The sequence below is a fragment of the Rhinoraja longicauda genome, chromosome 18 (assembly GCF_053455715.1).
Source record: "Rhinoraja longicauda isolate Sanriku21f chromosome 18, sRhiLon1.1, whole genome shotgun sequence".
Lineage (NCBI taxonomy): Eukaryota > Metazoa > Chordata > Chondrichthyes > Rajiformes > Arhynchobatidae > Rhinoraja > Rhinoraja longicauda.
Genome location: NC_135970.1, coordinates 9,020,061 through 9,038,007, shown reverse-complemented (window position 1 = coordinate 9,038,007; position 17,947 = coordinate 9,020,061). Strand labels below are relative to the sequence as shown.

The window sequence follows — 17,947 nt, the reverse complement described above, 5'->3', positions numbered from 1 at the left end:
CGCTTTCCTGATACATTTTGTTTTTCTTCCAAGAATATTTAACTTCCAAGAATAGTTTCTTCCCAACAACCACCAGGATCTTGAACACGACACAACTCTAACTAAACCATAAACGATGGACTGTCTTTGGTTGCACAAAGGATTTTGGGCTTCTTTACACTAGTATTGGGGTTATTAATTTGTAGAATGTTTAGCTTGAGTATTATGTTTATAATCCAATCTTGCTGCTGCAAGTAAGAATTTCTTTGTACCGTTGTTGGTGCATTATGACAAGTAAACACTCTTGGCTCATGACTCTTGACTAATAGACACCTCAGCTTCATATATGCACCTTTACTGCCCATCCAACTAAACCCCCCCCCAATCCCAGCATCAGCGGTTTTAACTCCACTTTAAATCCACTTCTGTGGCTTTCTATCAGTTAAGTTCAAGTTAAAGTGTATTGTCTTATGTACACGTGCAGTGAGGTGCAGGTACAATGACCAACCTTGCTTATGGCAGCATCACAGGGACATAGACAATACTCAAAAACATAAATTATACATCGGTGTGTGAAAAACAACACAATATCTAAATATCACCATTAAACGCCTGGCTTCAATGGTAAGATGATGTTTTTGTAGGAAGGAACTGCAGATGCTAGTTTAAACAGAAGATAGACGCAAAAAGCTGGAGTAACTCAGCGTGTCGGACAGCATCTCTGGAGAGAAGGATGGGGGAGGGATGGAAAGAGGGGGTTGCAAGGTTACCTTCACCCGAATCATTGTACTAGTTTCAAAGTTGTCTTTTTGAGTCTCATTGTATGTAACTCGTTTTCACCTAGGGCACAGCTAGCAATGGCATGCCTCCTTTATCATCATTACTTTTTAGCATATCTTTCATTCATTTGTTCTATATCTCTCTATATATCACGGTCTATAGCTCTTGTTTCCCTTTCCCTTGACTCTCAGTCTGAAGAAGGGTCTCGAGATGCTGTCTGTCTCGCTGAGTTACTCCAGCATTTTGTATCTGTTTGGGATGATGCTTCCTGGGTCTGAATGTCACACCAGTTTCTCTCCTCACACTCCTGTTCATCTCCAGAAGGCACCCATTTACAACAAACCATCTTTCACTTCTCTGTTGCCACAATATAAACGACCTCTCAATTTGCCAGGAGTGTGAACAGCCATTGCCTTTTCCATTTTGCTTGCAGGTTATACTCTCATCAACGAGGACTGTCCAGGAGCGGAGTGGAACATCATGTGTCGGGAATGCTGTGAGACAGATCAGATTGAATGCACCTGCCCTGGAAAACAGGAAGTTGTGGGCTATTCTGTCCCATGCTGCCGGAATGAGGACAATGAATGCGACTCTTGTCTGATCCACCCAGGTAAGGTGAAGCTTCCTGGTGCCTTGAGAGTGCGTGGCCAGCCATTATACCCCTTGTAACCACTGAAGTTTGGCAGGGATAGAAGTTATCTCCCTGATATTGCCAGCAAACAGCCACGACGGGTAAAGAGGCAAGCTGAGAAGGGTCTACTGGAAGCGGGCCCTGCCTGTGGGTTAGGGCCTGTGTCGGTGGCTTGCTTTGCTTGCTTCCTTGAACCACACCGCACAACCCCAATCGCAACCCTACCTCAGCACTGAACTACTATGGACTTTATATGAGATTGCGCTGTGTATTTTGTCTCTCACTATTACAGCCTGGTTACCTAATATAACTGACAATTTATTGTGTTCTTCATTATTGTTTGTTTATTTATTTGTTTGTCATGTTGCTCCATTTAATGAGCCTGTAAAAGCTGCAACAAGTAGAATTCCATTGTTCTGGTCCATGTTGACACCTCCCCTTTGCACAATGCTCAATTGTCGCAGAAGTTGTCAAAGTAGAAAAAGCATGAATGTATCCCACTGTCTGAGTAAATCAAACAATACTATTCACCCCACTGCCCCAGAGTATTAAACCCTCCTCCCTCTGTCCGAGTAAATCAAACAATACTATTCACCCCACTGCCCCAGAGTATTAAACCCTCCTCCCTCTGTCCGATTAAATCAAACAATACTATTCACCCCACTGCCCCAGAGTATTAAACCCTCCGCCCTCTGTCCGAGTAAATCAAACAATACTATTCACCCCACTGCCCCAGAGTATTAAACCCTCCTCCCTCTGTCCGAGTAAATCAAACAATACTATTCACCCCACTGCCCCAGAGTATTAAACCCTCCTCCCTCTGTCCGAGTAAATCAAACAATACTATTCACCCCACTGCCCCAGAGTATTAAACCCTCCTCCCTCTGTCCGAGTAAATCAAACAATACTATTCACCCCACTGCCCCAGAGTATTAAACCCTCCTCCCTCTGTCCGAGTAAATCAAACAATACTATTCACCCCACTGCCCCAGAGTATTAAACCCTCCTCCCTCTGTCCGAGTAAATCAAACAATACTATTCACCCCACTGCCCCAGAGTATTAAACCCTCCTCCCTCTGTCCGAGTAAATCAAACAATACTATTCACCCCACTGCCCCAGAGTATTAAACCCTCCTCCCTCCACCAACCTGCATGTATTCTTTTAAATAAACGTTTTGTCATGAAGTTTCGGGTGATCCACTTGACCTCATTGCCCTCGGATACAGGGCACCAACACTGGGTCAGGGTCACTTTCCCGTTGGCACTTTGTATACTTTTGCCAGAGAGTGCCGGATGGATGTGAGATGGGATTGTGCTTTGGGATGCTTTGTATGGTCATGTAGTTTCAGACACATGGTGTTAGGTTTGCAAGTGTTGAATGGCCAGTTGCAGCAGGTTGTGGAAAGAGCAGTATAAAGAATGGTCACCATAGAAACAGGCCATTCAGCTCAAGTGGTCGTACTGTCCCTTATCTATCACGTGCTCCATAAATTGTTGCCTCCTCTTAATCCCCCCCCACCCTCCCACCCACCCTTACCATCTCTGATTCAAGGACCTTTCCCACCACTGTCATTCCTTCTTACATAGGAACATAGAAAATAGGTGCAGGAGTATGCCATTTGGCCCTTCGAGCTTGCACCGCCATTCAATATGATCATGGCTGATCATCCAACTCAGTATCCCGTACCTGCCTTCTCTCCATACCCTTTAGCCACAAGGGCCACATCTAACTCCCTCTTAAATATAGCCAATGAACTGGCCTCAACTATCTTCTGTGGCAGAGAATTCCACAGATTCACCACTCTCTGTGTGGAATCGCAGTAGCTTCATCAGGGAAAGAGAACTACTTCTGGTCGGTGTGGGTTAGGGTTAGGGTTAGGGTCCTGTCATGCAGAAGGTACAGAAACTTGAATGCACACACCTCCAGACTCAGGAACAGCTTGTTCCACGCTGTTATCAGATTTCTGAATGGTCCTTCCACAAGCTAGGGAACAGCCCCTATTATCCAACCAACCTCATTGTGGACATGGAACTTTTTCTTCTGGAACTTTAGACTTTAGAGATACAGCACAGAAACAGGCCATTCGGCCTACCAAGTCTGTGCTGACATTAACACTATACCACTATACTATGCCAACACTGTACACTAACACCACAAGGGGCAATTTTACAACTTACTGAAGCCAATTAACTGACAAACCTGTACGTCTTTGGAGTGTGGGAGGCAACCAGCGCACCCAGAGAAATCCCATGCAATCAAGGGGAGAACATACAAACTTCATACAGACAGCACTCATTGTCAGGATGGAACATGGGTCTCTGGCGCTGTAAGGCAGCAACTCTACCGCTGTGACACTGCGCTGCCTCCAAGTACTGGTGTGCTACAATGCTGAGAAACGATATTCTGCACTCTGGTAGTTTTCTCGTTGCTCTACCTGTTGTACTTGTGCATGGCTTGATTGTACTCATGTATAGTATTGTTTGATTTACTCGGATAACATGTAAACAAAAGCTTTTCGGTGTATCTCAATACCCCTTGACATAATTAACCAAATCAAACTAACCCAAACCTTCTGAGGCAAACGATTCCTATTTCATACATAACCCTCTCTGTAAACATAAATTTCCCTGTTCCCACTCCTAAAACCCTTCCTTTTAATCTTATATGAATGCTTTTTTCCCCCCCAAGATCTATAATTGTGCTCAGCCACAATTCTTCATAAATGCCTCTGTCAAATCATCATGTGACTTAGGTTCCAATAAGTGTTGCCCACATTTTGTGATCTTTGTGTTAAATTACAATTAAAACACAAAGTACTTGTGCTGTAACACCAGGATAAGTGTTCAATCAAGAAAACCAAGTGCAAAGCCAAAGTAGCATCTAAACTGATTATACTAAATTATACTAAGGGCAATAACTAACTCCATATGCAATAATCAGCTATCTACATAAGCACCAAAAAATTATAATCGTGTAGATGCAAGTATATCATTGTGGTTATCAGTGGGCACCTCCCTTCGCTGGTTGTCAAGTCAAGTCAAGTCAATTTTATTTATATAGCACATTTAAAAACAACCCAGGTTGACCAAAGTGCTGTACATCTGATTAGGTACTAAGGAAAAAATGAAACATACAGTGGCACACAAACATAACAGCACATACAAAACAGTTCACAGCGCCTCCTCAATGGGCCTCAAACGCTAGGGAGTAGAAATAGGTTTTGAGCCTGGACTTAAAGGAGTCGATGGAGGGGGCAGTTCTGATGGGGAGAGGGATGCTGTTCCACAGTCTAGGAGCTGCAACCGCAAAAGCGCGGTCACCCCTGAGCTTAAGCCTAGACCATGGGATAGTGAGTAGCCCCAAGTCGGCCGACCTGAGGGACCTGGAGTTAGAGAGGTGGGTTAGAAGATTTTTGATGTAGGAGGGGGAATGTCCGTTTAGGGCTTTGTGAGGCCCACAACACCTCAAGGAGGCTCAACAGTTAGTTCTGGCAATAGACAATAGGTGCAGGAGGAGGCCATTCGGCCCTTCGAGCCAGCACCGCCATTCAATGTGATCATGGCTGATCATTGTCAATCAGTACCCCGTTCCTGCCTTCTCCCCATACCCCCTGACTCCGCTATCCTTAAGAGCTCTATCTAGCTCTCTCTTGAATGCATTCAGAGAATTGGCCTACACTGCCTTCTGAGGCAGAGAATTCCACAGATTTACAACTCTCTGACTGAAAAAGTTTTTCCTCATCTCAGTTCTAAATGGCCTACCCCTTATTCTTAAACTGTGGCCCCTTGTTCTGGACTCCCCCAACATTGGGAACATGTTTCCTGCCTCTAACGTGTCCAACCCCTTAATAATCTTATACGTTTCGATAAGATCTCCTCTCATCCTTCTAAATTCCAGTGTCCCTTCCCCCACTTCCCCAATACCTGCTTTCACCACCCATGCTACCAGTATCTACTAAATAAAGGAAACTACTATATTTGTTTGTATCAGAAAGCACTTGCACTGTGACCTCTTTATTGGCATAAACACCTCCCCTTCTCCCCACCCCACGCCTTTCATCCAAAGGCCAATATTGTACAATTGCCGATTTTATTCTCTTTAGATTCCTCGCTCAACCTTTAGATGCAGCAGGTATTGAATGTTGGCGTTCTTTGTTCCAGGCTGTGTCATCTTTGACAGCTGCAAGAGATGTAACAATGGCTCGTGGGGGACATTGGATGACTTCTACATCAAAGGGCTTTACTGCTCTGAATGCCACACTGGCTGGTCAGGAGGAGACTGCTTGAGTAAGTAACGGCGAGGACATATCTGTCAACCTTTCCGAGTGAAAAGGGCTGTGTTCATAACTGACTGAAAGGCTGCTGTGGGAGTGAACACAAAAGGCATATCAGACGTTTCATCATTGCTACTAGAAGCTCCACAAGGCCGCGTACAAAGTTCCTTGCAATTCTATCTCTGAGGGAGAGGCATATTTACCTCCAAATACAAGAAATAAAAGCCAATATTAAGAGGGTGAAATTTTAAAAACTCAGAATGCTGGGAATGTTCAGTAGGTCAGGCAGAGAGAGAGAGAGAGAGGGAAATAAGTTAATGTTTCATTTAGTTTAGTTTAGAGATACAGTGTGAAAACAGGCCTTTCGGCCCACTGAGTCCTCGCTGACCAGTGATCACGCGTGCACTCGTTCTATCCTGCATACTAGGGACAATTTACTGAGGCCAATTAACCGACAAACCCGCAGGTTTTTGGAATGTGGGAGGAAACCGGAGCACCCGGAGAAAACCCATGTGGTCACTGGAGAATATACAAGCTCTGTACATACTGCACTCGTAGTCAGGATCGAACCCGGGTCCCTGGCACTGTGAGGCACCAACTCTACCGTTTTGCCACTGTGCCGCCGTTGTGCCACAGTGCTGCCCTCTTCTTTCTGATGTAGCTGTGAAAGGTCAAATATGTAAAGAGCTTTAAACAAGTTCAGAGAATGATCAGCCATGATCACATTGAATGGTGGTGCTGGCTCGAACGGGCCGAATGGCCTACTCCTGCACCTATTGTCTATTGTCAGTCAAAGGGGGAAGATCAGTGATAAGCTGGAGATAGGAAGAATTAAATCATGCAAAGGGTGATGATGCAAGACAGAAGGGTCGATAATGTATGGAAGAGTAAGTTGCTGGGAATCTCAAGCAACTGATCCCTCTATCCCTTTGTCGCAAGGGACCAGGCAGGATTCCTCCTCACTCACATCACTATCAAAAGGACACGAAGTGCTGGAGTAATTCAGCGCGGTAGGCAGCCTCTCTGGAGAATTTGGATAGGTGACGTTTCAGGTCGAGAGCCTTCTTCAGAGTCTGAAGAAGGCTCTTGACCCAAAACGTCACCTATTCATGTTCGCCTGAGATGCTGACTGACCTGCTGAGTTACTCCAGCACTTTGTGTCGCAAAGGATCAGGCAGGTTATTGATTCTGAGGGGCTATGTATTGATCCCATGCAATCTCAAATATCTGAGGTCCCAACACTAACCTTCAATGGGGTTTCGACATCCTGAAGTCTCACCATCTATTTCCATGGTGCAATATCTGTAGAAGTCACTAAGTCGGTGCCTTCTCTTGGGATCCCAGTGCCCAGTCCCTCTTGATGCTGGCGATTGTCCCTGTCTCTGACTCTGCATTGTCTTTGTCTTTACGATCTCTTGACTCTTGAGCTTCAAATGACATATGAGGTGTTCCTCCAGTCCGCCATTCACTACAGAATACATTGTCTTAGACATAGACATAGACATAGCTCTAGTTATGGAGCACATATCAGGTTTCTTAAATCGAGCAAGCTCTGAATCAGACACTTGGGGACGATCATTGATCATCGTTTACATTGATCCATCGTTTTCACACCTTACCCTTCCATTTCTCATTTCCCTCTCTCCTGGCTCTCAGTCTGAGGAAGGGTCTCGACCTGAAATGTCGCCCATTCCTTTTCTCCAACGATGTTGACTGTCCTGCTGAGTTGTTCCAGCATTTTGTGTCTACTTGGGGGACTGACGTTGTGTCCACTTCACAGAGCCGATGCTTAAAGTACTGACCTCAGGATTCCTCCTCACTCACATCACTATCAAAAGGACATGAAGTGCTGGAGTAATTCAGCGCGTAGGCAGTCTCTCTGGAGAATTTGCTTAGGTGACGTTTCAGGTCGAGAGCCTTCTTCAGAGTCTGAAGAAGGGTCTTGACCCGAAACGTCACCTATTCATGTTCGCCTGAGATGCTGACTGACCTGCTGAGTTTCTCCAGTACTTTATGTCCTTTTGTGTAAACCAGCACCTGCAGTTTCTTGTTTTATCATTTTAATATCACTATCTAATAACTTCGTCTTTCTGCCTGATCAGTAAATCTACAGCAAAATATACAGAATTTCCCCCTATACCAAATTAGACAATAACTCTTCTCCCCTTGTACTTATTTCAGTGAAGGTTAATCCGACACTGTATTGTAATTCCCATTGATTCAACTAGACTACAACTTGCTATTCCCATAGTTAAGGTATTTTGGAGCTTCTTCCCACTCTTGTTACTGTGTGACTGAGCAGTTGTTACCCTATAACTAACAAGCTTCTCCCCTTTCTCTACCAACAATGAAACCGTCTTCCCACTTTCATGCTGATCCCACATTCTTTGCTAGTTAAACCACTAACTTTTATCTACTCCCACTAGATATGTTGGTCGTAAGAAACAAGGATGTGCTGATTTAAAGGCAAGCGATAGATATTTCTCTCTGCTGGTCCAGTTAAAATTGGTACATCACACCCACGATCTCAGGTTAAAGTAACCATCCATATCCATTCCCCTTGGTTAACCTGTTGCTCCTATCTCCTTTGATAAAGCTGCACTCTACACACATTGTCACTCGGGACTCTGGCAATCACATACATCTTTTCACACAAAGGGTGGTGGGTGTATGGAATACGCTGCCAGAGGAGGTAGTTGAGGCTGGGACTATCCCAACGTTTCAGAAACAGTTAGACAGGTACATGGATAGGACAAGTTATAGGATATGGTCCAAACGCAGGCAGGTGGGACTAGTGTAGCTGGGACATGTTGGCTGGTGTGGGCAAGATGGGCCGAGGGGCCTGTTTCCACACTGTATCACACTATGACTCTCTGATTCTATGACTATCTGTCTATAGGTGACACTTTGCCTCCACGCCAGGGTTAGTCTGGTATTTTATGTGCCACTCGCTTTGGTTAAGTTGTACCCTAGGAATTCTCTAACCCAGACGGCCACATGCCCTAGAGAAGCTGGTACTCTGTGCCCCTACCATTAGAGATGAGGAGTTAAAACATTAGGAACACAGTTCGGCCGTCTGAAACTACACTCACATCCAGCAAAGCCAGCTCATCCACTTTCCTGCACAGTCCCCATTTCCCTTGAATTCCAGAGAGTCAAAAAACGATCAAACTCAGGGTTAAAATTACTCAGTGACTGCACCTCTGTGGGTTAGAGAATTCCACAGATTTACAACCTTCCGAGTGAGGAAATTTTGCTTCTCCATAATGTTTCCCACTCTAACTTCGACTTATTTATCCTAGCAACAGTTCTTGAGCTTACTTATCCCCAGTAACCATAGGGTTATTTATTTGGTCTCCCTTAGATTTGGCAATTGATTGCTGTTATTCCAGTAATCAATCACTTGTCTCCATTCAGTGGAGCTCTCCAGGATAAATACTGATGAAAAGTAATTGCGCGCAGCAGTGGACTAATGGGGTCTTGACATTGATTTTTTTTTTGGAAAAAGTAGAAACAGCTGGCAAAGTACTCAAGAAAACTAGAAAAGTGTCATAAATATTGAAAGAAGCAAATGGGATTTGGGAAACTTGGAGATACGTGGAGAGAAATGTTTACGGGACTGAAGGACGGGGTGAATGAAAGAAGAGAAGGGCATGACTAGTCAGAGAATGGGATCAAATATCGTGAAGGGCGGAGGGTGAAAGAGTGAGGAGGGAAGGTTAATGGACAATGGACCATGGTCGATGGAGGACCTGATGTGGGGGGACTGCCATGGGGGAGGGGGAAGAATGATGGACAATGGAAGACCTGGTGTGGGGGGACTGCCATGGGGGAGGGGGAAGAACAATGGAGGACCCGGCATGGGGGGACCGCCATGGAGGAGCGGGAAGAACGATGGACAATGGAGGACCCGGCATGGGGGGACCGCCGTGAGAGAGGGGGAAGAACAATGGACAATGGAAGACCTGGCATGGGGGGACTGCCATGGGGGGGGGGGGGGGGGGGAGAGAACAGAGGGGGAACTGGCGCTGGGGGTGGGGGGTGGAATTTGTGACTTTGTAAGCGCCCTGTATGGACGACTATTTGCATATCTTGCCAAGGTATGCGAGCAAAGAATTTCACTGCGACTTCTCACATGTGACGTTAAAGTATTCAATTCAATTCAATGGGTGCAGCGTGTGGTGTGGTAGCAGGATTTGCAGATCCTTGTAGAATCTGACAGGGACCGTGATGAGAACGCTCCTGCTATGCTGGCCAACGACGTGGCACTAAAATCTGCTCGTGATTGGCATACAGTTGTGTGATAACACGAATAAATAAATCAATTCAAATCAATTAAATTCAAAGGCGAGATATGTATGGTGGAAGAGTGAGGCAGTTGCTGGGCAATGTGAATGGCTCGATTGTAATCATGTAGTGTCTTTCCGCTGACTGGTTAGCACGCAACAAAAGCTTTTCACTGTACCTCAGTACACGTGACAATAAACTAAATTGAACTGGAAACTATAAGAAAATAACTGCAGATGCTGGTACAAATCGAAGGTATTTATTCACAAAGTGCTAGAGTAACTCAGCAGGTCGGGCAGCATCTCGGGAGAGAAGGAATGGGTGAAGAAGGGTCTGAAGAAGGGTCTCGACCCGAAACGTCACCCATTCCTTCTCTCCCGAGATGCTGCCCGACCTGCTGAGTTATTCCAGCACTTTGTGAACTGGAAACTAAACTGAACTACAAGTATTTTAGGAGGGATATGTATGGATTAAGCTGTACGTTACACGGAACCACTCAACAGACTTGATGAGCATTTTTTCTGTTTCCAGAGTGTGGGGCTGTTATAAATGCTTCAAGAGGACATATTGTGCTGGAAGGATACCCCAGCAACTCCCACTGTGAGTGGTCCATATCAGTGAATCCAAATTTCACTGTTGAATTAAGGTAGGATGGGTTTATCATGTGTAGGTTTGGACACCTCTTTATATGCTAAGTCATGGTACTGAGGTTGGCCTTGAATAAGCATTTCTATGTCAAGGCCAACATTTATTGTCCAAGCAAAGCTCCCCCGTGAGAAGGTAATGGTGGTGGTGGTGAACCATCTTCTTGGACCACCCCAGTCCCTCTGATAAAGGTGCTCCAACAATGCAGTTGTGGATGTAGCCCCTGTGGTGATGAAGGACTGCTGATATATTTCCAAGTCAGGCTGGCGTGGGATCCGAAGAGAAGCCTGCAGATCATGTTCCCCATGCACCTGGTGCCCTTGGCATTCTTGGAGGTGGAGGTTGGGGATTTAGGAAGTGTTATTGAAATAGCCTCTGTGAATGGCTGCAGTGTATTTTGTAGAAGGAGGGAGTGAATGTTTCGGATGGTAGAAGAGGTATCAGTCAAACAGACTGCTTTGGTTTGGTTTGGTTTGGTTTGGTTTGGTTTGGTTTGGTTTGGTTTGGTTTGGTTTGGTTTGGTTTGGTTTGGTTTGGTTTGGTTTGGTTTGGTTTGGTTTGGTTTGGTTTGGTTTGGTTTGGTTTGGTTTGGTTTGGTTTGGTTTGGTTTGGTTTGGTTTGGTTTGGTTTGGTTTGGTTTGGTTTGGTTTGGTTTGGTTTGGTTTGGTTTGGTTTGGTTTGGTTTGGTTTGGTTTGGTTTGGTTTGGTTTGGTTTGGTTTGGTTTGGTTTGGTTTGGTTTGGTTTGGTTTGGTTTGGTTTGGTTTGGTTTGGTTTGGTTTGGTTTGGTTTGGTTTGGTTTGGTTTGGTTTGGTTTGGTTTGGTTTGGTTTGGTTTGGTTTGGTTTGGTTTGGTTTGGTTTGGTTTGGTTTGGTTTGGTTTGGTTTGGTTTGGTTTGGTTTGGTTTGGTTTGGTTTGGTTTGGTTTGGTTTGGTTTGGTTTGGTTTGGTTTGGTTTGGTTTGGTTTGGTTTGGTTTGGTTTGGTTTGGTTTGGTTTGGTTTGGTTTGGTTTGGTTTGGTTTGGTTTGGTTTGGTTTGGTTTGGTTTGGTTTGGTTTGGTTTGGTTTGGTTTGGTTTGGTTTGGTTTGGTTTGGTTTGGTTTGGTTTGGTTTGGTTTGGTTTGGTTTGGTTTGGTTTGGTTTGGTTTGGTTTGGTTTGGTTTGGTTTGGTTTGGTTTGGTTTGGTTTGGTTTGGTTTGGTTTGGTTTGGTTTGGTTTGGTTTGGTTTGGTTTGGTTTGGTTTGGTTTGGTTTGGTTTGGTTTGGTTTGGTTTGGTTTGGTTTGGTTTGGTTTGGTTTGGTTTGGTTTGGTTTGGTTTGGTTTGGTTTGGTTTGGTTTGGTTTGGTTTGGTTTGGTTTGGTGATAAGGTGTGGTGATAAGGTGTGGAAACAGGGCCCTTCGATCCACTGAGTCTGCTCTGACCAGCAATCACCCACACACTAGTTCTATCCTACACACTAGAGACAATTTACAGAAGCCTATTAACCCACAAATTGTATGTCCTTGGAATGTGGGAGGAAAGCGGAGCACCCAGAGAAAACCCACGCAGTCACAGGGAGAACATACAAACTCCATACAGACTGCACCTGTAGTCAGGATTGAACCCGGGCCTCTGGTGCTGTGAGGCAGCAACTCTGCCGCTGCACTGCTGAGCCACTTTATCGGGCTTCTTGTGTGTTATTATGGCTGCATTGATCTCACCCTCACACTCCTGACATGGGCTTGTAGATGTTAGAAGGGCTTGTAGATGTTAGAAAGGCTTTGAGGTGTCAGTAGGTGAGTCACTTACCACTGGATACCCAGCCATGAAGCTGCTCTGGGAGTTGCAGTGTTTACGTTCCTATTTCACTTTGTTGTTAGATTTTTAGATTTAGAGATACAGCGCAGAAACAGGCCCTTCGGCCCACCGGGTCCGCGCCGCCCAGCGATCCCCGCACACTAACACTATCCTACACCCACCAGGGACAATTTTTACATTTGCCCAGCCAATTAACCTACAAACCTGTATGTCTTTGGAGTGTGGGAGGAAACCGAAGATGTCGGAGAAAACCCACGCAGGTCACGGGGAGAACGTACGCACTCCGTACAGACGGCGCCCGCAGTCAGGATCGAACCTGAGTCTCCGACGCTGCATTCGTTGTAAGGCAGCAACTCTACCGCTGCGCCACCGTGCCGCATGGTCATGGTCAACCCTGGATGTTGATGGTGGGGGACTTCATGATGGCCAGTGCTTCTGAAAGGGAAGGATACATGGTCAAAATCAATCCTGTTAGATATATTTTCTGCCTCCCGCTCTTGTGAATGTTACATCCCACACATAAGCTGTGCATGACCATAGCCTGGGTCTTGCTGCATGCAGACCAGTGTTGAGGAGCCGCAAATGGAATTGACTTGTTTAGTTAGTTTAGTTTAGAGATACGGTGTAGAAACAGGCGCTTCGCCCCACCGAGTCTGCGCCGACCAGCAATCACACATACACTAGTTCTATCATCGAACATGCCCCTTTAATGGAAGGAAGATGGTTGGCACTGGGACACTACCCTGCAGATGCTGCCATGAAGTCTGGGACCATCACAATCCCTCCACCTCTGGAATTCCAGCTTTTGAGACCTGGGCTGTGATGAGGTCTGGAGACGAGTGATTGTGACAGAGACAGTTGAACATAGAACAACAGAGTACAGGGGCAGGTCCTCCGGCTCGCAATGTCCGGGCTGTATATGATGCCGAGATACACTATCTTCATCTGCCTACACATGATCCATATCGCTCCAATCCCAAACAGTGACAAATCCCAAAGAGGGCATCAGGGAGAGCATTACTGGAGAGTACGCGCCCCTTGACTGCACTTTGGTTCCCCTGGAGAGTAGACTGGCTGTGTGGTAAGTAGGCTGGATGTGTCCTCCATTTTGTGCACAGAACATCTACATAACAATGATCTACCTTGTCAGGATGCCAGAATTGTGAATGAGGTCAGAGATACAGCCAGAGTGGGCTGCAGGATTTCAGCACCACAGTCACGATATTGCTTGTTGCCCAGGGGGGTTTTCAAGGTCCTTTTGTGATTCCATCTGGAGAGAATCGGAACAGTGACTGTTAATGCCGACCAAGATGTCCCATCCAAGCCAGTCCCATTTGCCCGTACCTGGCTCCGATCTCCCTAAATGTTGTTATTGCTATGACAACACTCGTTGGAACAGAACTACCCCTACTGTCCCTCCTCGGTCTCCTCCACTCTCGGGATAACAAACACAGTGTATCTAGTCTGTCCTCATAACAGAAGTGTTCCATTGAAGGCAGCATCCGTCCTTCACCCTCTCCAGTGCAACCACATCCTTAATGTGATGATAGAGCGAGAGACATGGTGGTCCATGAGGTTTCGTTTTTAGTTTAATTTAATGTAGAGAAACAGCGCGGAAATAGGCCGTTCGGCCCACCGCACCAACCAGCAATCACCATACACTAACACTACCCTACACACACTAGGGACACACTCTGGGGTGTGGGATGAAACCGGAGCTCCCGGAGAAAACCCACGCAGGTCATGGGGAAAATGTACAAACCCCGTATCGACTATCCTCCGCACACTAGGGCCAATTTACAATTTTACCAAGCCAATTAAACTATAGACCTGTACTTCTTTGGAGTGTGGGTGGAAACCGGAGATCCCAGAGAAAACCCATGCAGGTCACAGGGAGAATGTACAAACTCCGTACAGACACTACCCTTGGTCAGGATTGAATCTGGGTCTCTGGCGCTGTAAGGCAGCAGCTCTACCGTGCCGTTGTATACGGTAGTGTTGCTGAGGCTCCATAGTGCCTCATGGATGCCCAACTTTGTGCTGAAGCTGGCCTCCTGCAATCCCAGGGCTACACCCCAGAGTGGAGGGTGATCTTGGAATAAAGACGTGCACTGTTGCGACTTTCACCCAACACATTTGCATTTTGGAATGACAGTGAAGTTGTGCTTCTGGCACCAATTGCCCTGTTGGCTTTTTAATCTGTCCGCATTGAGTAGACAATATTCTGAATCCACTTGGCAATATAGTGTTGATAAAGAACGTCCCAAGGTTGGAGCTTTGGTGCCACCTCCTGTTTGAAATTAATGTTGTCTGTTTTAAGGAAGTGCCTTAACATCTAAGATTGACATAAAAAGCTGGAGTAACTCAGCGGGTCAGACTGAAGAAGGATCTCGACCTGAAACGTCACCTAGTCCTTTTCTCCAGAGATGCTGCCTGACCCGCTGAGTTACTCCAGCTTTTTGTGTCTATTTTCGGTTTAAACCAGCATCTGCAATTCCTTCCTACAGGTTTTAATATCTGTCTATTTAACTGCTTGGGTCTAATATTCTCACCCCAGTTCTCTACCTCTCCATTCCCTGCTCTCTCTGCCTCTGTAACCTCATCCAACCTTAATCTTGGGCCACTTGATCACCCTCCTCAGTGGCGGCTGATGGCTTCAGTTCTCTGGGTCCGAGTTCTGGAACGACAGTGGAGCTCTGATAATCCAGCGAACAATTGTTCGGAAGTCCTGATGGTCTGGCATGTGGCTCACTCGTTAGTTTGGGCTGTGGAGTGGGAGCAGTATGAAAGGATGAGAACTGAACGTATGTGGCCAGTGTCCAGAACGCCAGGGATTTGCAGGCATAACCAGGGTCTGGAGTGCTTGTATATACCCCCCTCCCATTAAACTGACTCTTTGATTGATTGATTGATTGATATTTTGATCGATTGATGCTTTATTGTGACATGTACTTGGTACAGTGAAATTCTTTGCTTTGCATACGATACTCAAGTATGCAAAGAGTTGCCACGTAGAGGGCGCTGACAAAGTTACAGAAGTATTCAATATGGTCCCGATGGTCCCTCTTCCTCTTGCCCCCCGCCCAACCCCCACCCCCAACCCCCATTCCACCAGGTCCCTCTTTGTTGTCGGTGCTGTGTCCTCGACCGACTGCCAGCACATTGGCCCTCCTCGCTCACCGACAGCGCCCTTCACTCACCGACGGCACCCCTCACTTACCGACTGCTCCCCTCGCTCACCGACTGCGCCCCTCGCTCACCGACGGTGCCCCTCACTCACCGACTGCGCCCCTCGCTCACCGACGGCGCCCCTCGCTCACCGACGGCGCCCCTCGCTCACCGACGGTGCCCCTCACTCACCGACGGTGCCCCTCACTCACCGACGGCGCCCCTCACTCACCGACAGCACCCCTCGCTCACGGACGGCGCCCCTCACTCAACGACGGCGCCCCTCGCTCACCGACGGCGCCCCTCGCTCACCAAAGGCACCCCTCGCTCACCGACGGCGCCCCTCGCTCACCGACGGCGCCCCTCGCTCACCGACGGCGCCCCTCGCTCACCGATGGCGCCCCTCGCTCACCGATGGCGCTCCTCGCTCATCGACTGCGCGCCTTACTCACCGACGGCGCCCCTCGTTCACCGACGGCCCTCCTCACTTGTCCCTGGCGGTCACGTCAGTCGGCGGGGTCGTCCTTGTTTGCGCCGCCGCCAACTGAGTTTGCACCACCAATTATTGGAATTTTTCTGTGGTTCTTCAAATGTTCTTGCCCCCTGCCCTCTCCTCTGATGTTTTCCCCAAGAATCTATCAACATGATCAAGTTATTGTTTCATTTACTCCTAATGCTTCCTTGCGAGCCTTGGAGCTCAATGTCTGCCAATGCTGGTGCTGTTGTTTGTCGTGACCAAACAAGTTGGGAGATTTTGATTCAATCACCGTTACTCTGCAGTCTTGAGGTGGTGTTAATTGAATAAGTGAACTTGCTGGGGGAACAAGTGTCACAGGCAGCACAGTGACATATTCGTCAGAATGACCTCTTGTATTCTCACAGATGACATGTCCATCAGAATCACCCTCCCCCGTCTCAGAAACTGTACCCATTGTCTGTGGATGGGGACTGCATTGAGCAGATGCGGAGAGGATGTTTCCATTAGCAGAGAGTCTAGGACCAGAGGGCACAGCCTCAGAATAAAAAGATGTACCTTTAGAAAGGAGACGAGGAGGAATATCTTTAGTCAGAGGGTGATGAATCTGTGGAATTCATGGCCACATATATGGCTGTGGAGGCCAAGTCTTTGGGTATTTTCAAATGACCAAGTAGAGTGAACGACCAAATTCTATTCCAATGACTTGGAAACGTATGAACTGATGACTTGAGCTGTAGGCCCTAGTGCATGGAGATGGAAGCACTGCAGGGAAGTATTGAGGGAACTGCTGCCTGTGGAGAGAGTCACTGGGACCTCCTGCCCCAGTCGGGGGAGGCAATGAGGGTTCTCCTTCCTGTAGAGGGTGCTACTGAGAGATCTGCCGCTGTGGGGGGAGGCACTGAGCGATCTCTTGGCCATGGTGGGAGGCAGTGAGGGAGATACTGAGGGATCTCTTGGCCATGGTGGGAGGCAGTGAGGGAGATACTGAGGGATCTCGGCCATGGTGGGAGACAGTGAGGGAGATACTGAGGGATCTCTTGGCCATGGTGGGAGGCAGTGAGGAAGATACTGAGGGATCTCGGCCATGGTGGGAGGCAGTGAGGGAGATACTGAGGGATCTCGGCCATGGTGGGAGGCAGTGAGGGAGATACTGAGGGATCTCTTGGCCATGGTGGAAGGAGGCACTGAGGGAGGCACTAAGGGATCTCCTGCCACTGTGGAGGGAAGCACTGTGGGATCTCTTGGCCATGGTGGGAGGTAGTGAGTGAGATGCTGAGGGATTTCTACTGAGGATGGAGCAAGGGTGCCCCTGCAAGTGGACGGAGGGGTGCAATGCGCCGGGTTCAGCCGCTCAGACTGCACCCCCCTCTGTTCCAGGTTCTCCATGCTGAGCCTGGAGTTTGACTACATGTGCCAGTATGACTACATGGAGGTCCGTGACGGCGACAACATCGACACCAGGGTCATCGGCAGGTTCTGCGGAAACGAACGCCCGCCACCAGTCCGCAGCTCCAGCAACCTGTTACACCTTCTGTTCGTGTCCGATGGGTACAAACGCTTTGACGGATTCTATGCCACGTTTGAGGAAGTTGATGGTACGTCACCTGGTCCTGGGTCACAATCCACCGATCCTCACTCATTGCTTCCAGGCTCATTCACTGTTCAGGTGACTTCTTCAACTCTCTGCAACCTCCTCACCTTCTCCAGACCCCTCCTTTCAATGTTTTCTATCTCAGCGACCTTCTTTGCCCCTCTCTGCCTCACCTCCCCTGTCTTTCTCATTGGCTGGCCCTCCTCCCTCACTACACCCACTCTGTCTCTCTCAGTCGCCTCCATCTCCCTTCCATTGACCACCTTACTGCAGTGATGTCTCCCACTTCGTCCTTGGGCCTTCTCTGACCCCTGTTGCT

The 17,947-nt window shown here is 47.4% G+C and overlaps 1 protein-coding gene across 5 annotated transcripts in view; it reads left to right on the top strand.

The window, feature by feature from the left end:
- The window catches only part of pamr1b (peptidase domain containing associated with muscle regeneration 1b), a 115,549-nt gene that overhangs the window by 59,351 nt on the left and 38,251 nt on the right, over window positions 1-17,947 (top strand). For all 5 annotated transcript variants that reach the window (XM_078415076.1, XM_078415073.1, XM_078415075.1 and 2 more), the window contains exons 2-5: window positions 1,193-1,369; window positions 5,552-5,677; window positions 10,483-10,597; window positions 17,415-17,632. In XM_078415076.1, coding sequence (XP_078271202.1) covers window positions 1,240-1,369; window positions 5,552-5,677; window positions 10,483-10,597; window positions 17,415-17,632 — 589 coding nt within the window. In that variant the 5' untranslated portion in view covers window positions 1,193-1,239. The remainder of the gene's footprint in view (window positions 1-1,192; window positions 1,370-5,551; window positions 5,678-10,482; window positions 10,598-17,414; window positions 17,633-17,947) is intronic.